Source organism: Cicer arietinum, chromosome 5 (assembly GCF_000331145.2).
Source record: "Cicer arietinum cultivar CDC Frontier isolate Library 1 chromosome 5, Cicar.CDCFrontier_v2.0, whole genome shotgun sequence".
NCBI classification, from domain to species: domain Eukaryota; kingdom Viridiplantae; phylum Streptophyta; class Magnoliopsida; order Fabales; family Fabaceae; genus Cicer; species Cicer arietinum.
The window spans coordinates 77,575,884-77,601,095 of record NC_021164.2 but is presented as its reverse complement, the minus strand read 5'-3'; the positions used below and the strand labels follow the sequence as shown (position 1 = coordinate 77,601,095).

Genomic DNA, 25,212 nt, shown 5'->3' with positions numbered 1-25,212 from the left:
TAAGTGTTAAATATCATTGCATAATATAATTATGTATTGGTTTTATGTTCACATTTTGGTTGCTTGATAACAAGTAATTTATTACCATGTAACTATTAGATTTAATTGAACAATTGGGTGTATGTATGCGTCCGCACCCGCGGGAAGTTAAATATGTTGCATGATTTGATTTAATAATTAAATTATAGATCCCGTTGAAAAAAAAAAAAAATCAACTTTTACAATTTTAAAGTTTTGAATTATACAAGTTTCAATTTTTTGTGTTCTTCTACATATAAACTCTTAACAAGTATTTCAAGAATATTTCCTAATATTTCTCTTTAACTTATAAATGGAATTGAAAGTTATATATCTATTTTTTTTATTCAAAACTTATATTTTCATGGGTTTTATCTTTTATGTCATTTGTGTCAAGTTAATTTATTTTAATTAATATTTTAACAATGCAATAATATTATACTATACGTTCATAAATTGTAAAAAGATATTACTTTATTTATTTTTTTCGATTATATTTTTGTACGTTGATGTATCACTGTTCAAATCATAGTTTTTTTTTTAATATATTCTTTTATTTGCGTTTTTGCTTTTATTGGAAATGTCTCATATCATAAAAAGAAGCACCCACCAAAATGGAAATACTCAGCACTTTTTCTAATGTAATTTTTTTATTGCCCACACTAATTACATATTTTGTTTGAATTTTTTACTACCCATTTTTTAAAATGTCAAAAGGACGATGTGGTATTTGTGTTTTTAGTTTTTTTCTTTTCAATTAATTTTTCTATTTGAGATTTTAGAAAATATTTAATATTTTGTTCATTTTAAAATAATCGAGTTATTTGACCTTTCTATACATATTAAAAAAAACATATAAAAATATATCTATAATTTTTTACCAAATTAAATTTATTAACTATTAATTTATTTTCAATATCATAAGTATATAATATAAAAAATATTACTTTAAAAATAATATTAATTAAAAATGTAATAAAAAATACATTGAAAATTAAAGTACCAATTATTTATGGACAATTTCTTTTTTTATGTATAGTTTTACAAAAAGTTTGGTCAAATACTCGAGTGAATGACTGTAGTTGTGTGTATAAACAACATCGGTTGGGTCTTTCCACTTCTTTCTTTTTTGTTCGACGGTCGTTCCACTCATGAATAGCACTGTTTTCCTTGTCTGAGTTTTGTCAACAATCTAGTGAAGTATTTGCATATGATATGATTAAAAATTTGTTTTCTTATATATTTAAAAATATTTTTTGACATTTTATTTAAAAGTATTATTGAGGTTGCTATGGTGTCTTCCTTAAATTTTTCTCTAATAACAACTGCTACACTAGCTACAACTTACAACTACCTCCATGTATGCCTTATTTAAATGGTGCACACTCACTACACCAAACTGCAAACTGCTCTGTTATATTTTTATATACTCGAATGGTTATTGTTGAAAATTTCACGAGTACAGTCTAAAATTCGAAACAATAAAATTCAAATTGGGGTAACCTCTATTTTTCTTTTTTAAACAGAGTCCCAATTCAATTTTTTAGTTTTTTTTTTTTTAATTTCTTAGTTATTCCTAATTAAGAGAGTGTGACAACTCAATAATTAAGGTGAAAATATGCTAAGCATATGAATTGATATTACGGTTAGAATGAGAGACCTTAATACTTATTATTTATTATTGACTCATTTTAAAGTTTAAATTGTCTTTTATTAAAATTTGACGAGTCTATTCAAAAATCTATTTTATTATTTTTTCTCTCTCCGTGATCTTTAGTTTTTAACACACAAATTAAAAAATAATAATAATTTTTTTACTATTCATTTATTAAGTAAAAATAAAATTCATTTAATACATATTTTTGAGTTTTTAAGGTACACAAGAAAAATATCATTAATTATATCATGATTTTCTAAAAGAACTAAAATTTTGTGACAAAAATAAAATGCTCAAAGGACTTATGATTAGGGACAGAGGAAATATTTTTTAAGAAGCAATATAGACTTTTAAATAAAATAACAAGTTAATTGATCAATGAGATTAATTAAGTTATATTTTGATATGTTTCTATTTTGATATCTAATATACTTTTTAGAGAATTTAATTTTATATTAAATTTGATTTAATTTTTGTTTATACCAATACCTTTATTTTTTTTAGTTAACCAATTTAGTAGTGAGACTCCTATATATCAATATTTTTATTGTTACCAATTGAATTACAATTATGAGATAATAATTCATTTAAATATATCAAAAATTAATATTCGTCGATATATTTAAACTATAAAAAATATTAATAAATTTATAAATACTAATAAATAAATTTATTGTTACCAATTTAACTTTTTTTTAAGTAAATAAACTTTAAAAAACATCTTAGCATTTTCCATTTTAAAAAGAGTGTGATCCAACTAAAATAAACCATATACTCGTATTTGTTAGCCCAACCTATTCCTATTACAATAATGGTCTAGTAGTCTGTGCTTTTAAAATGCGAGAGAGTTCCATGTTCCAACAATTTACACCAATATACTAATAGACTAAACAATGAGGGGAGTTTATAGATGGTCATTTGACTTTGATTCTTTCATTTTATCTCGCAATTGTAAAATTCTATTAAATTACTAACATGTAGAGTACTACTTATACACATTCAGATCATAACATTACCTGATTCAACTCACATCACCTATAAAGTCAAATTTTTTAAAAAATACGACTAGAAACAAAAGTAGAGAATTCCAATAACTAATAAATTGCATGCAACAAATTAAATCAAACTTTAAATATATAAAGATAATATAAATTTAATTTATAATATGTAATTATTCAGACTTACAGAAAATATATATATATATATATATATATATATATATATATATATATATATATATATAAATATGAATGTAATACTAAAAAGAATAAAAAATAAAACATGAATCTAAAACTAAAAAGAATAAACTGGTCAAACATGAATGTTAAACTAAAAAGAATAAACAAATCAAACATGAATGTAAAACTACAAAAAAATAAACAAATCAAACTTGAAAGTAAAAAGTAAAACTGAAAAGAATAAATAGATCAAATATGAACATAAATTCAAGAAACCTAACTTACAATCTTAAGAATTCATAATACCTTAACCTATAAACTTACTTAAAACATTTTATATATATATATATATATATGAACTATTAGAATATTTGATAGCTTAACTTGCTACCATAAATTATAGATGTTGCGTCAAAGGTTCTCTTTTGAAGTAAATCAACAATTAATCGACTCATACCTGTTTAACGTTTCTTATTCAATATGTTATTTTATGTGTACTTGGATAATATAGATAGCTCCATCTAATAGGAGAATTCAAAAATTATGAAATAGAATACTAAATTCATTGATTTGCTTTGGATGAAAATGAGAGGTAGAGAGACACGAGATACTAGAGAGTGAGAGAGATAATAAATAGAGATTGAAAGGAGTGAGAGAGATAGAGTTGCATAAGAGAGTCAATAGATATATGTCTATTTAGATAAATCATGTATTTAAAAAAATATTTTTTCAAACAAACATATCTTTTTAAAAATTAATTTTTATGTCTTTTATGGTAATTTTATAATTTAAAAAAATTAATTTTATAAAATTATGTACAAACATATTAAAAATCATTTTTATAATAGTAACCAACAGTTATATATTTCTTTTTAAATATCTAAAAAATAATATATAAATTATTTAAAACAAAAATCATTTTTATTTAAATTTAAACGAACACACCTATTATACACTATATTTTTTTCGTCAGTGTTATTACAAAAATCTAAATGTAGATTTTTTTTAAGTGTTTAAGAAATTTAAAATCATTTTTATCTTTGAATAAAATACCATTCTCTCCTGTCTAAGTCTTTTTTCATGAAAAATAGGATATATTTTTTGTTACTATAAAAGAAATGAAAAATAGGATAAACAAGAGTGCATAATTACATCCCAAAAATAAAAAAGTAAAAATAGTCTAACAAAAATTAAAAGGAAAGAAAAAAGAAAAACCATGTGACGATGCGTTTAAGGTTCGGAGAGAGGTGTGTGAGTCTGTGACCACGTTGCTTCCTGTTTGGTCTTCTTCAGTTGTTAGGGTTTGCATCAGATTCTCCATAAATTCGCTCAATTTGGTTAGATTTTGTTGAAGATGACTCAAGATCTTGAAATGAAAGATCGTTCAACTCCTTCCAACTCTGTTTCTCCGCCTGTTCCATCTACTTTACAGCGTAAGAATCTCCCTCTAACTGCTACTACTGTAGCGATTCCACATCTATGTTAAATCACTCCAACAATTCTCTAATTTGGAATTCGGATTCACAGATTTGAAGGAGATAGCATCTCTTATCGAGACCGGTTCGTACTCGAAGGAAGTTCGTAGAATTGCTCGTGCTGTTCGTCTTACAATTGCATTGAGAAAGAAATTGACAGCTTCTGTTATCTCATCTTTTCTCGATCATGTTCTCACTCCTGGTTCTGAACCCCATACCAAATTGTCTGCGTATCTTCCCAAGGTAAAACTTATTCTAACTTTTGTGTTAGATTTAGGGAATGTTCCTATTTATAAACGTTTTATATTTTTCATATGCTTATCTTGTTTTAAATCATCTAGTGGATGAAGATGTTAGTTATTTTTTTGCCCATTTAGGCTATATTTAGATAAACAACTTAATTAAGTTTTCTAATTATATAATGTTTATATATAAGCTATTTCTATAACAAAAGGGAAAATAAAGTCAAACTGATTTTATATAAGCTATTAGCTATGCTCATAAGCTGAAAACAACTTATAGACGTGTCCTCATCCTCAGCTATTTCTATAAACTCAAACAATCTCAAGAGCTTATGTTAGTAGATTGACTCAAATAAACCAATTCAAATAGGCCCTTAATTCTTAATATAAATTATGAGGTGGATGAATTATTCTTCTAAAAGAAGTATCTGTTGACTACTTGTGACATTGTAGCTTAATTCCCTTATTGAATGTCAATCTCACGAACTTATTTATTAGAAGTTACCTCATGAGATAGATGTTTTTTATTCTGATTAATTTCTCTTTCTGTCTTTCTTCCTTGGAAAATATTAGGCTGTTCTCTTCCTATGTTTTTTTCTCGAGAAATAGCAATGGTTTTTTGAGTGTTAATTTTGTTATGATTGTATAGGAGGAGGATCATGAGATGGAGGTAGATGCCGCAACGTCTGCCATTCAAACCCCTGTGGCTAAACATTTGTTGCCTGAGCTAGAAATCTACTCTTACCTGCTTGTGCTACTTTTTCTGATTGATCAGAAAAAATACAATGAGGTCAGTTCTCCCCTGTTGGTTATATTTTTTCAAATATTCGAACTGACAAATAATCAAATGCTTATGGTTATTTGGTTTTTCCTTTTAGGCCAAAGCTGTTTCCTCAGCTAGTGTTGCTTGGCTGAAGAACATCAACAGAAGAACTGTTGATGTGATTGCATCTAGGCTGTTTTTTTACTATTCATATAGCCATGAACTTACCGGGGATCTAGCTGAAATTCGCGGGTGAGTTATGTGCTTATCTATAATGAATAACTCAACGAGGTGTAAAACTGAATTATTTCCATGTAACTTGTTTTAATCGTAGTGTGGTATTTTTCTTATCAGCAACCTCCTTGCATTGCACCGGATTGCCACACTGCGCCATGATGAGTTGGGTCAGGTTTGTTTTATACTTATGTAGAAGATTTTTTACATTATGGCTTATGTTCTTGTACTTACTTGTGGATGCTTTGCAGGAAACCCTTCTTAATTTGTTACTTCGAAACTATCTTCACTACAACCTATATGATCAGGCAGAGAAGTTGAGGTCAAAGGCTCCACGATTTGAAGCACATTCAAACCAGCAGGTATGTTAGTTCTATTATCCCAAGCACCGCAAGAAATTCAGTTAAAATCCCTACATTTTATTCCAGTGCTCACATCTGTGATGATAATGCTCTTGTGATGAAGCTTAAATATTTTGTTGTACTTTTTCTGTATCTATTCTGATTTATTGTTAGAATTCTTTTTGTTAATTCTTATTTCCTTCATATGTGCATATTTGTTTTGTTGTATATTTCTTTCAGTTCTGTCGTTATCTCTTCTACCTCGGGAAAATCAGGACAATCCAATTGGAGTATACAGATGCAAAAGAGTCTCTACTGCAGGCTGCTCGTAAGGCTCCAGTTGCAGCTCGGGGTTTTCGAATTCAATGTAACAAGTGGGCTATCATAGTGCGATTGCTGTTGGGAGAAATACCTGAGCGAACTGTCTTTATGCAGAAAGGAATGGAGAAAGCGCTGAGGCCTTACTTTGAGCTTACAAATGTAAGTCCACATTATGTTCCAAACTTATTTGTCACAATAATATCTTTCAGAACTAGTTCTAGTATAATTATGATTGATTCTGTCTTTTTTATCTCCCTTAACCACTACAAGTAAACTTCTGATCTTTTTGGTTCGATGTCCTCCTTTTTTGGGGATTTCATCAGTAAATTTACTCAATTCTTTGTATATCTCAATATTTACTAGCTTTTTTTTGACTTGTTACGCAATATTTACTAGTCATTGCCACTGCTATTAAAAAAAATCATTTTTCTAAATATTACTCTGTAATTTTCTGATAGCAGGCCCCTCATTAAGAGGGATAGTCTATGTGAGAAGGAATTGAGAAGGATAGTCTACTTTTCCTTCATTTAGTACCAGTTGAACTTGAATCTATCATTATCCTTTTTTTTATAATGTTTTCTCAATGCCATGGCCTATTGGTCAACCTCTCGCACAACTATCAAACTGCTCTTTCACTGAGCCACTATCCACATCTACCTGTCCTACTACTTCATCTTAGCCCTGCTTCATCGACCAAACCCCTGTCACTTACAGCATTCTCTGATGCTGACTGGGGAGCTAACCCATATGACGGAAAATCAATCTCTGACTCCTGCATTTATCTTGGTCCCAATCTGGTTTCATGGTGGTCAAAGAAACAGGCCTTGGTGACCAGGTCTAGCACTGAGGCTGAATATAGAAGTCTAGCAAATACAGCTGTTGAAGTCCCGTGTCTTCAATCACGGCTCACCGCACACAAAGTCCCTTTCAGTACTCCTATCCTACTGTGTCAAGTGTCAACCTTAGCACAGTGGCTTTCTCAGACAACCCAGTGCATCATGCCAAGACAAAGCACACGGAGTTGGACATTTTCTTTCTGTGGGAGCAAGTAATCGACAATTTTTTCGCAGTGCAGCACATTCCTGCCACTAATCAGTATGCGGATCTCACAAAACCTCTATCACCTCTTCGCTTCCTCACCTTAAGAGTCAAGCTTAGAGTCGTAGACAAGTGCTCTCTATCATAACAACACCCTTGGATTTGAAGGGGAAATCATAGAGTAAAATAGAAAGTGGGTAGTTTAGTACTGTTGCCAAACAAGGACTTAAAACTGTTGCTGAGTCAGCAACAGATATTACTGAACTAGCTTCAGTTATCCCCTGTTTAAATAGCTTCCCGAAAGCTCTCGTAACTAACTTTCATTTTCACAATTATTCAATAAGGAACAGTTTTCAGATTATCTCATTTTCTGTTATCTTCAACATGAACTCTTCATCTAGTTCAGTTTCTATTATTAGGTACTGAGTTAATGATCATCTATGTCAAAAGATTATTTTATGCAGTTGTTGGGTCTTTTTTCAATCTTTGGTGCTTTCACAAAGCTATTTACTTTCTATGAGCACAGTCATTTTATTTATTTGTTAATACTCAATTTTGATATGCATAAGTGTGTTGTTCGCTATAATACTGTGTTAGTTTAGCTTATGTTGCGAATTTCAGGCTGTCCGGATTGGAGACTTGGAGCTGTTTAGGAATATTGCAGATAAGTTTGCAACCACCTTCAGTGCAGATGGAACTCATAATTTGATTGTTCGACTGAGGCATAATGTCATTAGGACTGGTTTACGCAACATCAGCATCTCTTATTCTCGCATTTCACTGGCTGATGTTGCCAAAAAGTTGAGGTTGGACTCACCAAATCCTATTGCTGATGCTGAGAGCATTGTATCAAAGGCTATTCGTGATGGCGCAATTGATGCTACATTGGATCATGCAAATGGGTGGATGGTGTCCAAGGAAACAGGAGATATTTACTCCACAAATGAGCCTCAGCTGGCTTTTAATTCTCGAATTGCCTTCTGTCTTAACATGCACAATGAAGCTGTTAGAGCACTCCGTTTTCCACCAAACACGCACAAAGAAAAAGAAAGTGCTGAAAAGAGAAGAGAGAGACAACAGCAAGAGCAAGAACTGGCCAAGCATATTGCAGAGGAGGATGATGATGATTTCTGATAAGATTGTCGTTTTTCACCCTAATAGTTGCACTCAGGATCTGTTAATTTCCAACATTTGCTTATATTTCCATTTTGAAGAACTTCCATTAGCATTTCTCTTTCAATAGATGAAATATTCATTTTCTACATAGAAGACCTCCAACAGTCATTTACTTTATGGAAATCTCTGCAGTTTGTTTTCATATTCACGATGACTGCTATATTCATGATGACTGCTATGTTTGTTTTTGTTGTGAAAACTGTGTTTTAGGATATTGGGAAAAAGTAAATTATTTGGGACAATGCTAGTAATTTTGTTCCAAAGTTCTTATTATTCAAAGGTCTTACTGTGAATGTCTTGTTGAATCCGCATTGCTCGTTTGTAGGAAGGATACTAGGATATGGAAAGTTACAACATGGTTATGGCCAATTGTATTGAATAATAAAAACTTTAGAACAAAATTACTAGCCTTGTACCAATTGTATACTTCGACAGAATACATGTGATTGAGTTTGGACTTCGGATTGAAACATGGGAGGTGTGTAACATTTATACCAAAATCTTGTTGAAACGTAAACTCTTGTTGAAACGTGAACTCTTGTTGAAACGTGATAATTTTTATTGTGACGATCCATTTGCAACATAGACTTGGTTTATGATTGTCCCTTAGCTTGATTCGGTTTGATTACCGTGTGGATTTATTGAGATTTAAGCGGTTTTGAAATGTGTTGAGAATGAGAAGGGATGAGTTCGAAATGTATATTTTTTCAAACCTGGTAAAGCAATAACTACTATGAATAAATATTAATTTATAAAATCACGTGTGGTTATTACAAATTCGAATCTTAACTACTATTATATATAGCTATAATTTTATGATCAATAATACTTGATGAAAATTTGGACCATAATCCATGTTTTAGGTGACGTAGTATTTGGTATTCACAGGGTTTACTCAAAAAGTGGATACAGTTGGAAAATAAAAATTTGGCCAAACGTTGGTTCTCAAGCCCCAAACCCCGTCATTGAAAGGTTTGCCTACTTTATTATCGAAGATCTCATCCTGCCAAACATGAAAGCTTGGAATTTGGTGGCTTTACAGGAGTTGTTCTCTCGGTGCGATATTGATTGATGTTAATATGGAAATTCAACTGCACTTGTTGCTGCAGCATTGACCAGCAAATATGGTACTTTCACTAGACAATGATGCACTTTTGTTAAGTTCGCTTATAGGCACTGTATGACCAATTTCATTGAGCCAAGTTCTTTCCATGTTCAAGGTGACTAGGACCTCCTTTAGCAACTCAAAATTCCTTTAAATATGACATACTTTTTATGGCGGTTATGCCTATATAGTGTAAAATTATGGTTAATTAGACTAGTGGTAAATTAGATTACCCTGCATTAAAAAAAAATCAAATCGTTTAAATGATTTATAAATTGAACCACATATTTAAAATAATTCAGTTAATCAAATTTAATTCAAAAAATAGTTTAATAATTATAAATTTTTTTAAACCTCGATTAAGATTTTTTTTTTTTTATAAAACTTTTGAAATTTATTTTTCTCAAAAAAAGGTATAGAAATATAAAAAAAAATAAATTGAAAAAAGTCGAAAGAATTTCAAAATTATTTTTTTGAAAAAATTATTACATTTATTCAAAATTAATATTTTTTCATCAAAAGAATTTTAAAATTATTTTTTCAAATAATTATTTTAAAATAGAGTTTAACTAAAAATTTATTTAAAATATTAAATTAATTTATACTTATAAACCAATTTTAAATCGATTCAAAACTACACTAAACTTGATTTAAAATAGTTTTCAATAATTGAACCAAACTATTAATTACACCGTAAACATCTCTAATTATGCCATGAGATTTTTCGTGCTTTTTACATTCTTTTTGTGCAACTTCGTAGTTGTCTGAGCACCACTTATTCTCCATGACCCTATGCAACATCTACCCAAAAACTATGTAGTTGTAATAGAGATATTCATAAAATAAATAAAGAAGATATCTACTCAGAAGCTATGAGATAACAAGCTAAAAATCATCTGACTGAGTGGTCTAGGTGCATGCAGAGATTGGTGAAGAAATAGAAATGTACTTCCACCAACATGAAGTTGTTTCTTTTTGAAAAATTAAATTTTAAAGTATTTGGTAGACTTAGTAGTTAGGGCGGTGGAAAAAGTAGCAGCGGTTTTATTGGGCTGTTTATGGAGAAGCCCGCATTAATTCTCGTAGTGACCCATCCTGATTCCTAGCCGAATCCGTTACGGTTAGTTAGGGAGACACAACTAGTTCGAGTGAGTGCACCGAGTTAGAATATCTGAACAAAAACACAGAAACCGAACACAACGTTGCTGTTACTTTCTACTTACTTGAAAATACTTAGTGAACATTGCAGTTTCTTTCTCAATTGAGAAAAAAAAAATAGAATGTCGATCATAGACAATGACCAGATCATCAACGAATCGAAATGTTCAGAAACAGAACAACGAGAAGAGAAAAACAATGAAGAAGAAGAAGAAGAGTTAGGGAAGCTTCTATTCCCTGATGTTCAGAATCTTCCCCTCACTCCTCCCTCTGCTGTTGAATCCAATTTTGTTACTTACTTCGCTCTAGGTAACTCCATTAACATATAATTCAAACTATTATCACATTTTTCTCCTTAAACCCTAAACCTCCATTTTAATCTCGTTTATTTTTATATATCCAGATTTTACTAAACCAGCTCACGATCAGTACATTTACCGGCACGCCAACGGGTACAGTTTAATTTAATCTTTGAATTTAATTTATATTCATATACACCGTCACCCTAAAGACTACACTATAATCATTATATCATTAAAAATGTTGACATGAATTGTAACTATTTCTAAAGTCTTTTTTTGTGTGATCTTGAAGGTTGTGCGTTATTGGCTTGGCTCCTTCCCATGTTGCTTTTAAGGATGAAGGTGGAATCACAGAAGTAGATTACAATGTTGGAAAGTCTGATCGCAGCGGCTTCAAGGTCTCTGGAAAGCGAAAGAAGGTACTTTTTTTTTTCTTTTCAATTTTCACTTTATACCATTTGTGGAATTTGATATTTTAAAATGCAAATATGTTTTTAAATTTTATGTTGGCGATGAACCTACTAATACTATTGGCGAATGATGTTATGTATTATGCAAGCAGATTGAGTTGCAAAGTTCTACCTTACTGTGTAGGACTATAGGTTGTTTTCATGAAAATGCACAGATTGTCCTTATTTATGACTCAATATCTTTTTGGTTATGATCTGCTGATAAATGATTGAGGCATGCATCAAAATTGTATCGTTTGATGAATTGTTGCGTGTTTCGAAACATTTTATGATTTGAAATGACTTTTTCTCTTTCCATGTATTTATTAAAATAGGATGTATATTTATGCAGAATGCACAGCACTTTGAGGCCAATACGGCATTATGTAAAGTTTCTACCAAAAATGATTCTTATATTGTGAGGTACGGTTTATTTATATGCGTGTCTGTGTATTTGTATGCTTCACCAACTTGCTTCTTTCTGGGTGACCTATGAACTATTTGATAGCTTAACTTGTGATGACAACTCATAGGTGTTGTGTCAAAGGTTCCCTTTTGGAAGTGAATCAACAATTAATCGAGCACCCAGAATTGCTTAATGTTTCGGTAAGAATGATTTTCTTATTCAGTCTGTTATTTTATGTGTGCTTGGATAGCATGATAGCTCCATCTAATAGAACTGATAATTTTTCATATTACAAATGAAGAATCAGACACATGTCTTTCTTTTCTATCCTCAATTTTACATTGACACCAATGTGTTTGAGATGCTAACTTGATTGATAATGAAATCTCTCCCTGTATTATTGTTATCCTTTCTAACTGTCCAATGGACGTGTAGCAATTACCTAAACAAGGAACTTTTTTTGTTTATAATTGATATATGTGTCGAGGTTTGTCCATTGTGGCTGTCAAAAAAAAAAAAAAAGGTTTGCCCATTGTGATCAATTTTGTATTAGCAAAATCAGGAGTGCAGATACAGACATACAGTTCATAGAAGAGAGGGGTGTTAGGTTAAAGAAACATTTTTATGGTTATTAAGATGGTGGAAAAATGCACTAAAGGCACAAGATTCATTTATAATGATAGTATTCTTTCTGCCCTCCATGGATGTGCACCTAAGAAGGTTGACGATATCTTCAATTTATCCCGCACCCAAGGCTTTGTTTGGGAGTTAGGAGGGAAAAGGAGGAAATAATAGAGAAATGTGAGTAAAGGAGAGAACCATGGAAAAAATAGAGAAATCCTTCACTTTTTGAGTGTTTTTGAAGGGAATGAGATGAAAATACTTACAAATAATATTATTTTTATTTTGACAGTGCTATATAGATAAACAGTGAATTTGAAAATTTGTTCAAAATCCTCCAAAGCCCTCTTTCAATGCATTTTTCATATTTGGGCATGAATCATAAAAGTATTAGTTAACCCCATATTGGAGTGGTTTAGTCAAATAAAGAAAGAAAAAAATTCATGGAAAGTGGGGGGACTACTCACCCACACTCCCGAACATAGGTCTAAGTGGATGCTTCTTCATAAAACATGGAAAACGTTCTCTCCCACACATCCTAAATTGTTGGCTATACATTACACTATATTATGTTGTGATCAAATCATTTTATGATTATGTGTATTATGGTTTTCTTTATTGTTCGGGACCACACAATATTAAATGCTTGGCATTGCTTATGTTTCAAGACACCAGACATTGTACCGTTAGGTAAACCATATGATTAAGTGAATGGGAAACAGTGGTATCAAATGTGGTAGGAGTGAAATATTAATGTATGAAGTATCGCAGGCATTAGAAATATTTGATTACTGCAAACCACAGCTTAAGTTGTGTTCGTGACCTTTGCAATGATTTCCATAGTACATGGTTGGTCTATAAGTAAATTTACTTGTAAAAGTGATTACTGCTGCTGCTGCTAATTACTTGAATGTTTCCTTGAGATAGTTCGAACATGCTATTTTGTTGCAACTTGTCTTCATCCTAATACCATATGTTTATCCTATGAATATTCTCTTGAAATTTATCCAATTTTTTGTTTTCTGAACAATTTTTTGTTATCAACATCTAGGCTGACAGGGAAGGATACATTGCTATTATCATGCCAAAACCAGGTGACTGGCTCAAGGTCAAGGCTTCCCTTGTTAGCCTTCAAGAGTACAAGAAAATGAGGGAAGTTAGTTGATCGAAAGCATGTGGTGCCTTGTGATACCTTTAACGAGACAGCGTAAGAAGCATGGTGCAGTGCCATATTGAAGTGATTGCATGATTTCCTTACGATGCTTCGTTTACTAGTGTCTAGTGGGGTTACAAAATACAAATGCTACAAACTGAATGAAATTGAGAGTGTTTTTGGTGCAGCAGTTGTGAGCCCCGTCGAAACAGTGCATGTCAAGTAGCCGAATCATGTTAAATTAATGAAAATCTCAAACTCATGTTTCTGGGAAACCATTTTTTAGGATTTTATTTTCAATTGATTTGTTGTTGTATTTTATTATCATTGTTCAAAACTTGAATCTTTTGAACAATTCTAGTAATAGATGATGGCCTTTTGGTAATTTTCTCAGCCTCTTTTAATTGATACCAATTCGTCAAGAGTTAAAACTTACTACTACATTTGGAACTAATGGAGCATATATCATGTAAATTATTCTTCTTTCTAATATTGTTAAAAAGTTTATCTATTGGTCTGAATGAGAAGACACAACCAATGCCAGGTTTCAAAACCCAAAAACCTACATGATAGCCAAACACAAAAAAGCAGCCAAGAGAGATAAACATTACAAGAAAAGTTAATGGTGAATGCTGATTGCTACCGTGTTTGTCCATCTGTTCACTAATACACTACCGGAAGTTAGGATCCGGTAAAAATGAGCAAAACATGGAGGTGTTTGTGCATCTGTTCACTAATACACTACCAGAAGTTAGAATCCGGTAAAAATGAGCAAAACATGGGTTTGGATGAATATCCACCAAATTTAACACCACATATGATGAGATGAAACTTGATTTTTATTTATAATATTAAAAAAATAAAAAATAAACAACATGTCTTAAAAAAATCAAAGAATTATAGAGAGTATAAGAAAATGGAAATAATGAGCACTTGTCAAAGCCTAACTCTACAGCAGCAGCAACAAAGGGAAGTTTACTGAACTTGGCCCATACACTGCTAAAAGATTGTCTTCAATCTTCATTGATCATTTCAACATTACTTGTGAGTAATCTCTTGCATAAGCAGTCTTCTAGATCTGTTAATAGTAAGAAAACACAAATAAATATGCTCCTCAAGCTCTTCTAACTGGTCCAGAAATTGAGTTTGACAATCATGAAATTCCCTCACAACCATCCTCAATATTTCACACCTACCCTTTCCATTCCCATTGCCATAATTCTTCACACAAATATCAGCAACCTCTCTCCAATGTTCTACTTCATCCTCTAACCTCTTAACCATACGGCTCATAGTATCCATATCATTTATCACTATATAAACCCCTTTTGCAGCTACATCAATTTGCTCATACAGTTTTTCAGAACAAGTACTATACTTGACGAATCTCTTCTTTTTCTTCATCAATCCTAAGAATCCACCCACTACATAAGGTGCAGCAGCCAATCCAATTATGCTATGGAAAGCAAAGAACAACAAAGCCACCAAAAGTGTGGTTTGCGAAACGATTAGACCAATTCCTCCAACTTTCTTGCATAACCTCTTTATTCTTATTCTTCTTCTAAGTTTCAATCTCTTTGAGTTTAGTCTATTAAGAAGCACCATGTGTTTCTCTTGAATGTTGTGAAACTTAATAACATTATTAGATAAACAAAAAGGATTGTTGTTATTTTGCAATACAAAGGAAGCAAGCTCTTTATAGATAGCATTGATGTTGTTGTTTGTGTCCATGTTGGTGTCAGTGTCATATTCAAGTACTACTCTTTCGCTTAGCTTATTAACTGCATTAGTGACTCTTCCATAAACAAATCTAGTTTGACGAATACTTTGAAGGATCGTGTCACAACAAAGACATGCTTCTAAACTCGATTCAAAGTAGTCCACCAGAAGACGGTGCACCTTCAAACACTTGATTATTTTTGTAACAATTTCTTTTCGAGGTTCTAGTAAATGTTCAGTCAGATTCAAGAAATAATTAGGTAGAGAAGTTGAAGAAGATGTGGAACACGAGGAAGAGATCGATGATATGGAGCTTGTGTTATCAATTTCATGTTTATGAACTTTGTTACATATATCAATGTATGACTTTGTTCTGAATGCTTTGAAGTATTCTCCATTCACGTTTGGCTTGTCGCTTAAGCTATCTTCGTTGCGTTCCTCCGATCCACCACCTGCAGGTTTATATAATTTGTATAAAATCAATTAACTTCATCATTAAATATTAAGCTAATTATTAATTAATTGATAAGTAATTAGTAACTAGACACCAAACAAAACCTCCTATGATATAGGAGTTGAATTCAACATTAAAAAAAAAACAGAACAAAAAATAAAAAATAAAAAAAATAAACGGATCAAAAGAAAAAAAGAGTGTTGCAAAAATAGAATTAACTTACCTGTTTTTCTTCGGAAGAGAGATAAACACTTTGTCATCCCCTAAATATATGAAATAATGAATCAGAAATGTTGCAATTTGCAAGAGAAGAGAATTTGAATATACGAAAATAAGAGAAGAGAAACTTATATGCATTGTTCTGTTATTATGGCTTTGTTTACAAGTTAACTTACCTCACACGCTGTGTTCTCCAACGTGGACGCTTGGATATATATATTTTCCTCCGCAACCTCAATTTATATATTTCCATTCACGGAAACTACTTATTTTTATTTTACCAAAATTAAAATAACGTCTCTTCAATGTACTTCATATGTTCAAAAACTGCAGATACATTTCATTTGAGAGGCTGTGACCCTAGTTCCACAATATTCCACTTTTCTATACATGAGTTTTATCACTAAAATATTTTAAAAATAATTAAATGACAAAAAAAAAAAACGTATAATTATAAACATCGCCATCAATATTAACCGAAATGTTTCCCACACACATTTAGTATCATTATAAACATCGGACATTGATGAGTAATTCATGAATTAATCCCTAGCTTGCTTTGTAGAGTGCTCTCAAATATTTAGATTATAATATTAATATTCAAAAATATAATTAAATCTATTAAAGTGTCGATTAGGTTTTATATATTTTTTTTATAATTTATTATGTCTTTTTTTAACTACTTATTATCAATTTAATTCATAACATTAACATATTTTTACAAGAACTAATATAAATAAAATTTAATAAATTCAAAGACTTTTTTAAAATATTCATAATTTTAAGAATTTAATTGAAAACCTCGTATTTATTTGATTAAGTTTACAATTTTCGTAACATAAATTTTCATTAAAAAAAAGTTTAGTACATGTAATGTGGGTGCTCTTATTTGCCCCTATATGCAATTTAATTTTTTAAATCAAGTCAAAAGTAATTTTTGAATAATAAGATATGACCAGACCATTAATATTTTGTCTATTTACTTACACAAAGAGCTCATGCAAATGATATTTTTTGACACCGTTGTGATAACTTTATGATAACTTAATATATCATGACACGCCACAAAATGAATTATCATGTCATTATAGGTTGTGGTCACATCACACAAATATAGTTTGTTAGTAATTGCCTAATTAGGAAATATGGATGATTTGATCAATTTTTCATTTCAACAGTGTTAGATTACTACTTTATGGGAGTTTAAATATATAGAGATCATAACAATAAGTCCAGAGAAATTACTTATGGTTTCAATATCATATTTTCATTTAAAATTTTAGTTTATTAGCATCATATTTTTATCTAAATTTTTAATGTATTAAGTATATAGGACAATTCATTAATGTTAAACTTGTAATTCAAAATAGTAGTTAGAAATGCTAGAAGTTAGTTAAAATGTTATTAGAGGCTGTTAGTAGTTAGTTATAACAACTTCCTTCATAAGTGTTTTGATATATAATACAAACTAGTGCAATTACTTGTAATACAAGTAATAAGAAAATTTTGATTATTTTCATTCCTTTGTTTCTCTACTCTTGATTCTTCAATCTAAATTAATTATAAAGCAGTAAAGTAAGTGTTCTATCAATTAATATGTTGCTCAAGAATTATATTTTCACTTAATGTAAGATTTTTTTTTACATCCACTAGACATGTCCTCTAACCAACACATTGTCAAGAAGATTTTTGATTCAAAAAGTCGGTCACTTGTAAGTCAAATTTATCATATACATCAAACTTAAAGATGACAGTTGGATTGAATTTGTGAATAAGTTCTTTTTTTTTTAAAGTAGAGTGGTTGCTAACACTATAAAACTCAAACACTTAGTTGTTCGAAGAGAATAGGAGATTATATATGGTATTAAATTTTTTTTGATTTCATTGATAAAAAAATAAAGTGTTCTCCAAAATGCACAATTGAGTGCTTATATACTAGCTCCATATGGTTAAAGGTGGGTATGCTTAAAATGAACAATGATGGTGTGCATAAGGTTAAAGATGGTGCTTCGATTTGTGGTTGAATGTGGTTTCATAAAGGTTTCTTTTGTAAAATAAATTCTAGTAATTCTATTTTTGTTGTGATGTGGACTTTATGGAGCAATATCTACTTGACTTTCTCTCTCTCAAAGAAATGCCTCTATTTATTTTTCACCTAGAAAGATTGATAAATGTGCTCATTTGCTTAGCCAGTATAACTTGTCAAATTCTTAAGTGTGTTTGGTTGGAGGAAAAGGGAGATAAGATTTTTAAGTTTTTGTATTTGGTTCAAGTGGCAGGAAGGGAGGAAGAGAACAAAATCTCTAATTAAATGATTTTTGTTCACCCTTCATTTTCTGGAGATTTGAAGGGGAGAAAATGATAAATGTTCATTGTAACTAAAAAACTATTTAAAATTATTTTCCTCCCTTGAACCAAACATAAAACCATTAAAATCTACCATTATTCTTCTCATTTAAACCAAACATGTATCTATTTCTTCTTCATAATCTCTTTTTTCATCCCGTCCATTAAAATATCTCATTTTTTTCTCATTTTCGTTGAACCAAACACATATTTAATATTGATGTTATCAAACATATTTCATGTATGATTTTAGGGTAATCAATCCCTACTTTATTTTCTAATTAATGCATGACCTCTTTTATTAAAAAATGAATAGTTCTATTTGCTGATGCAAACAAAGAAAACATAGAGGAATTAAATTTTCAATAAAATTTAATAAGGACAAAACTAAAAATATATTAATGTTATAGATATTTGTAACTTTAATTTTTTTCACTAAAATATAATAATTTAAATCAATTTTGCTCTACATAAATGACTAAATACTAAACTTTATTTGATTAAAACTAACTAATAATTTTAACCCTTACAAACTTAAATTTCTTTTTATATTAAGCAGAAACAAAGTTTACTAAAAAAACTATTTTCTGCCATAAAAAAAACGTAATTGCATCTCAAAGTGAACTAACCAATGTAAAAAATATAGAGAAAATTTAATAAAAAAAAAAAAAAAGAGAAAAGCGCGTAAACAAAACGTATATTAGATTTATAAGACATCACACCTAAACCAAGAATAAGTCACTCCTGATTTTGAGGGCAGTAAAACATAAAGAAGAGAAGAGAGGGAATAAGCGATCGATTTCTTGATCCATACTCAGAACAACATCCCTCTCTTTTTTCTTTTTTCTTTTTTCTTTTTCAGTTTTCTTTCCATCTCAAACCCTAATCAATTCCCCCTATTCTTTCATTTCTTTCTTTCTTTCTTCAATCTTTATCGATTTTATTCCCCCCTATGGCCATTATTTTTTCTATTCTTTTCTCTATACACTGATCGATCCTCTTCAAATCTGTTTTTTTCACATTATCACAAACCCTAATCGGCAATGGTTACTCACACAGCTGACTCTTCCTCTAATCACCACTCGCCAACCACTACTAATGCTGCCGCCATCAATAACCCTAATTACCCGCGAAAAAACTTACCTTCTCCGTGGATCAAGGTTGTTCGCGGTGCTGATTCCGAACCACTCAACCACCCATCGCCGCCATCGTCTTCTTCTTCGTCATCCATTGATTCTGGCAATTCCGATGCCGCCGCCGCTGCGTCTGCCGTAGATAACTCAAATGCTGACAAGAATAACAATGCGTGTAACCCTAAAAACGCTTGGAAGAATCCATCTAATGGTATTTCTGATGTGAGTCCTGTAATGGGTGCTGTTTCTTGGCCCGCTTTATCTGCTAAGCCTACTGTTAAATTGTCATCTGATTCCTCTTCCGCCATTGACGGATCAATCTCCATTCCTCAGGTTAGTTTTCATAACAATCTTGAATCTTTTACGTTTTTGTTCATTAAGTTCAATAAATGAATAGTATTTGATTTGTTGTTTTGAAACATTGGTAAAATATGACATTAGAACAAATTTATGAAATATTAGAACATTGGTAATTGATTTAATTTCACGGTTACATTATATATAGTCTCTTTATTTATGGAAAAAACGGTGCATTTTCTTAAGTGCTTTTCTTAAGGTTCTTGACATCAAACATATTTTTTGTGGTTATAACAAACTTTGAGAAAATTATGGATTTGATAAAATCATATTTGGTTAAGTTAATAACCATAGGAAAAGTAAGAAATACATTAAAGAAATGCATCTAAGTTTTGACCTTTATCTATTCCCGCACTTTATTTTATTGCTGTTATTTTTGTAGGGGTCTATTACTTCACATTCCCCTCAGAAACATGCTAATGCAAATGTTACTGTTGATGCTAATGTGAAACCTACTCCTCCAATAAACTGCGGTGTGGGTAATAATAGACAAAGATCGACGAGGCGGGGAGGAGGAAACGGCGATAGCAATACGGGTCCTTCCAACCCCGTTCACTCTAATCTTCAACAATCGGCTGCTCCACCTTTTCCAGTGCTTCAGATCCCTACTACCACCTCTCCTGACGGGATTCATCTGTACAGGAACAATAATGGCTGGAGTCCAAGGTCACCTGTTGGGGTTTATGTGCCGCCGGTCAATGAACACAGGAGTCCCTCTCACAGGGGTAATCATGGGAACCGTCCCCATAACAATTACGGCGTCAGACGCAATCAGGGTCCGGGAAATTTAGTAAACACTAGAGATCCTCCTCATCTACACCAGAGAATGCATTCAAGCGGATTTCTGACACCGACATTGCCGAATTCTGCCTCATATTTAGGACATCAGTCTTTGAGGCCATTTGTAAATCAGGCTGGGTTTCATGGTCAGTTTATTTATTCTTTTATTCAATTGTTTTCCATCACAAAACACAATTAATGATTTGTCTTCTTGTTTTCAGAATTCTGTTATTATCCAACATTGCCGTTTGAACCCTTTGGAGGAATGCCATTCTTGACCCATCCACCTCCTCCCGCGATGTTCTTCCCGGTTGCAGAAACTCAACTGATCAATTCAATACTTAATCAAGTTGATTATTATTTTAGGTGATTTATTTTATTCTATGTTATTCCACAAAGTTGAATTTTTATTCATTGTTTATTTATTTATTTATTTATTTTATTCTATGTTATTGCACAAATTCTTGGTTGTTGAATTTTTATTGATTGTTTATTTATTTTTTACAGCGATGCTAATCTAGTAAAAGACGACTTTCTGAGATCCAACATGGACGAATGCGGCTGGGTTTCAATTAGCTTGATTGCAAACTTCCCACGGGTAAGTTAATTGTTGTTGATTAAGCTATACTTTTGACATTTTCTGTGGTGAACCTTTGAATATGTAAATGCAAATCCTACATGTGCACTATGTTGGAATTGACATTGTTTTTTTGCTATAATTTATTTATATTCGTGATATTAGATATACCTTTTGGTTGATTACTTTTAAGTCTTTACTAGCCATTTGTGGTAGACTATTTGATATATTTTGCTTTTTCTCTCTTCTAAATTGAGATGCAGTTATAGTGGCACTAAAATATTACATAACAAAGGAGCTAAGAATTTTTTTTGAAAAAGAATGGATTTTATTGGTGCTTATTCTAATTGCCTTGCTTATGTAAAACTGCTTAGCTTTCTGATGGAAATTTTTTTGGAATACCAACACACTAACTAATTGAGATTGTGACTATTAAAATTAATCTATATCTTGTGAATCGATCATCAACCATTGTACCGTTAATCGGTTTCCGTGCACTGTCAAAATTCAGGTTTTATCTTGATTAAATTTTAATAATTATTTAATGTTGTAGGGTTGTTTTTGCTCTAAAATAAATATCCTTTTGCAGGTTAAGAATTTGACTAACAACATTGAATTAATATTGGAGTCACTGAGAACTTCGTTAGTCGTGGAAGTACAGGTAAGAGTTGTTATATAGTATTTTATGTTTATGATGAAAGTATATGTTTGAGATACATTTCAATGGTTTCAAAGTTTTTACTAGTTATTTCTTATTCTCATCTTTGACATAGGGCGACAAACTGAGGAGGCGCAATGAGTGGATGAGGTGGCTACCCTCTGCTCATCGACGTGGTTCTGGTTCAATATCACCCATTGGATCAAGTTGCAATAATAACATAGCTGCTGATTTTGATAAGATCACCATTGACGAAGCAACTACCACAAATGGCGAGTCTACATGAAAGAGACTTCCACAAATTGTGAGAGAAGACTTTCAATTAGTCTCAAATCCCAATTTATGCTCGGAAGGACAATTAAATCAAAACATATCTACTTCATTAATCCATTGTAGTATTTCATTTTTTATTTTTAAAACTATTTTTTGGAAGGGGTGTTAGGGATAGATTTGTACTCTTGATTCATGGCCATATTGATTTTGATAGTAGTTTAGTCGATGAGATGAGCTAATAAGAATTAGTATTGGCTTAAAGGACAAAAAGAAGTTGACGTGAGGTAGAAGAAACTTAGAAGGAGACAACTTTGACAAATTTTTGGTTTTGTACAGCTTTATATTTGTTGCAACTAATTTATTCATTTTCTGGTGGTCTGTGAGTGAAGTACTTCATCAATTGAAATGATTTGATGAGTTGAACTTGTTTCAAGTATATTTGTACAATTTGTTTCTTGACCTATTTTTTATGCATAACGTTATTGAATTTCATTTGCATTGGTTGTTTTTGTTCATGATGGGAAACCTGTATCTGACCAGACATTTTGGCCATATATATTTATTATGTGTGAGACTTACTTTTTGAACTTATTTTATTGGTTTTGTTATTATTATTATTATTATTATTATTATTATTATTATTATTCATCTTATTATCATTAATAAATAGAAAGTCATTTATGTTATTAGACTTGTTTTAAGATAAGTAGGCAGTATTTCAGTCTTATGTAAGAAATTTTTTTGGTTCAAAGAGCAATTTCACTAGGTTTGCCATGAGTTTGTCTGAAATATCCTCATTATATCTTTTGTGGTGCAATGCTCTAAGTGATGCATATGGTTAGTATTTTCTTCAATTAATCAAATATTTTCATCCACTTTCTCTCATGACAATAGTTCTTACCGTTCAACCTCTGCATCTTATATGGGCTGGAGCACTTTTAAAATACATACACGACAGTAATGAGAATGAATGAATGACGTTGTAGTTATTTGTTATATACACATTAAAAAAAAAGAAAGGAAATCTAGTAAATTATTTTTTACACTCACTAGAATTAACAACAAGTTGAGATTGGTCTAATGAAAATTAATAACGAGTTGAGATTGGATGACAGAATCAAACTGTTTTACACTGTAAGTATATAACAATCCATTGAACTTGCTCTTTCTATATATGTGTGTGAAACATATAAAGTGAGATAATATGTTACGATGAAATATAAAAAGATTAAATATGGATCCTACAACATGAATACATGGATTTATATCATCAAATGTGGAATTTTGTAGTTTTTTTTTACTAAGATTAACAACTTTTCTACCGGTCAAGTGATAAATAATAAATCCTTAAAAAAAAAAAGTAATAAATGACCAGTAAAATATTTGATACTTAAATTATTTTTTAATTTAACAACCATATGAATTGTGTAAAAAAGTTTACTAGACATCCGACCATATTTTACCATGACAAGTATTTGTTAATGTTATTTTTAAAATAAAATATTTTATAATATGTCAAGATGTTGAAATCATGTTTCTTAAAAAATGATTTACGAAATAAAACTTCACTATGGTCTTGAACTTTTTTTTTTTGGAATTTAAATAAATATATGTCTATTCTTTTTTCTCTTTGCCACATCACTCAAATAAAAACATGACATTTCATGAAATAAAAGACTTTGTGAAGAAATGTTAATTTCTAAAATGAAAGTAATATTTTTTATTGAAATTTTATGTTTTCGTCGAAGATATAAAATAGAGAAAAACATGATTATAATCGAAATATTTGGCTAGTAACAATTAGTTTAATAAATAACTCATTTAATCAATGGAAACCTTGCTCTTAATATATAATTTTAACTAGTGAACATGGTTTACCAAAATGCTTGTCTAGTAAGATAATCATATTTCTCAGCAATATGATTAGTTTCTATTTTGGCCAATAATTACAATAATAATTTCCGCACAAGCCCACTTACATGTCATGATATAGTAAGGAAATTATGTGTGACAGAGCTTGTTATATTCTTTAATTAGAATTAACATTCCCACAATTATTTTCGAAGAATGAATTATTCTCTCTAGCTCGGGAGAATCTTATGGTATATTATTGTTATTATATACGGAGTTGCTTTAGTTTTTAAAAGACTCCTATAATTAGTGAGTTTGATTTATGGCCAGGCAAAGATATAGCTAGAGTTTTTATTTTCTTCTTCTTTTTAAGATGGTTTTTATTGATAGTCGTCGGTGATGTGTTTCCTTCTTCAAAAAAACACTCTTCTCGTAATTATTGTAAGATATATTCATAATATATATATGGTAAGATGTCATGGGATGTTATATAAAACAATTTTATTCAAACGTGTATAACAAATAATTTTGTTGTTGATATATATTTTTTATGATCAAAAGGGGCTAAGCCCCAAGAATCTCAAAACTAAAACCCCAAAAAAAAAACAATACAAGCATCATATGTCATTATGGTATTAAAATTAATAAAAAAGGAGAAACCTCAAAAACCTTTAGATTTGAATCAAATAAATCAGCAATATGATTCATTTCAAGAAATACACTCATTCAACAAGCATGACCAACATCTTTATGAACTTTATGAATCGCATCCAACAAATAATTGTGGTGTGATCAACTTCTTCTAATTGTGTGAGTATTGGTTATTTTATTGGTGTTTGTGTGCAGTTTGAATAGTAAAAAAATAAATAATGATTCAAACAAAAAAATCACATGTGATTTGATTTGAAGGAATATTCAAATTACAATTATAGAAATTATATTACTGTTAATATCATAAAAATACAATAAAATGGTAGATTTGATACTATACAACATAACATATAATATATTAAAATTTAACATTAGAGAATAACAATGATTTATTATGTTTGATATATATAAAATAGTAAAAAACAAAATATTAAATTAAACTAATAAGTATTATTAAGAAAATAAATAAAAACTCAACAAATAATATATAAATGTAATATATCATACTAATATAAAATAAATAAGCATCAAAACTTATTAACGTAGTTTGGTTCTAC

At 30.5% G+C, this 25,212-nt stretch overlaps 4 protein-coding genes across 4 annotated transcripts; 3 read left to right on the top strand and 1 right to left on the bottom strand.

Moving 5' to 3' along the window:
* Positions 1 to 4,067: 4,067 nt before the first annotated feature.
* On the top strand, positions 4,068 to 8,585 carry LOC101499693 (probable 26S proteasome non-ATPase regulatory subunit 3). The gene is made up of 8 exons (XM_004500863.4): positions 4,068 to 4,286; positions 4,381 to 4,571; positions 5,220 to 5,360; positions 5,449 to 5,585; positions 5,688 to 5,742; positions 5,819 to 5,929; positions 6,149 to 6,388; positions 7,889 to 8,585. The coding sequence occupies exons 1-8, from the start codon at positions 4,208 to 4,210 to the stop codon at positions 8,399 to 8,401; spliced, it is 1,467 nt and encodes a 488-aa protein (XP_004500920.1). The 5' UTR covers positions 4,068 to 4,207; the 3' UTR covers positions 8,402 to 8,585.
* A 1,809-nt stretch (positions 8,586 to 10,394) lies between these two features.
* Positions 10,395 to 14,022, top strand: LOC101500002 (uncharacterized). Its single transcript, XM_004500864.4, has 6 exons — positions 10,395 to 11,015; positions 11,110 to 11,158; positions 11,301 to 11,427; positions 11,810 to 11,880; positions 11,991 to 12,063; positions 13,536 to 14,022. The coding sequence occupies exons 1-6, from the start codon at positions 10,829 to 10,831 to the stop codon at positions 13,647 to 13,649; spliced, it is 621 nt and encodes a 206-aa protein (XP_004500921.1). The 5' UTR covers positions 10,395 to 10,828; the 3' UTR covers positions 13,650 to 14,022.
* Positions 14,023 to 14,155: 133 nt separating this feature from the next.
* On the bottom strand, positions 14,156 to 16,190 carry LOC101500344 (UPF0496 protein At1g20180). Its single transcript, XM_004500865.4, has 2 exons — positions 16,034 to 16,190; positions 14,156 to 15,808 (listed from the first exon to the last, which is right to left on the bottom strand). Exons 1-2 carry the CDS (start codon positions 16,068 to 16,070, stop codon positions 14,676 to 14,678), a joined length of 1,170 nt encoding a protein of 389 aa, XP_004500922.1. The 5' UTR covers positions 16,071 to 16,190; the 3' UTR covers positions 14,156 to 14,675.
* A 3,020-nt stretch (positions 16,191 to 19,210) lies between these two features.
* LOC101500656 (la-related protein 1C-like) lies at positions 19,211 to 22,586 on the top strand. Its single transcript, XM_012716064.3, has 6 exons — positions 19,211 to 19,841; positions 20,248 to 20,791; positions 20,867 to 21,011; positions 21,153 to 21,243; positions 21,812 to 21,883; positions 21,996 to 22,586. The coding sequence occupies exons 1-6, from the start codon at positions 19,419 to 19,421 to the stop codon at positions 22,164 to 22,166; spliced, it is 1,446 nt and encodes a 481-aa protein (XP_012571518.1). The 5' UTR covers positions 19,211 to 19,418; the 3' UTR covers positions 22,167 to 22,586.
* Positions 22,587 to 25,212: the final 2,626 nt, after the last annotated feature.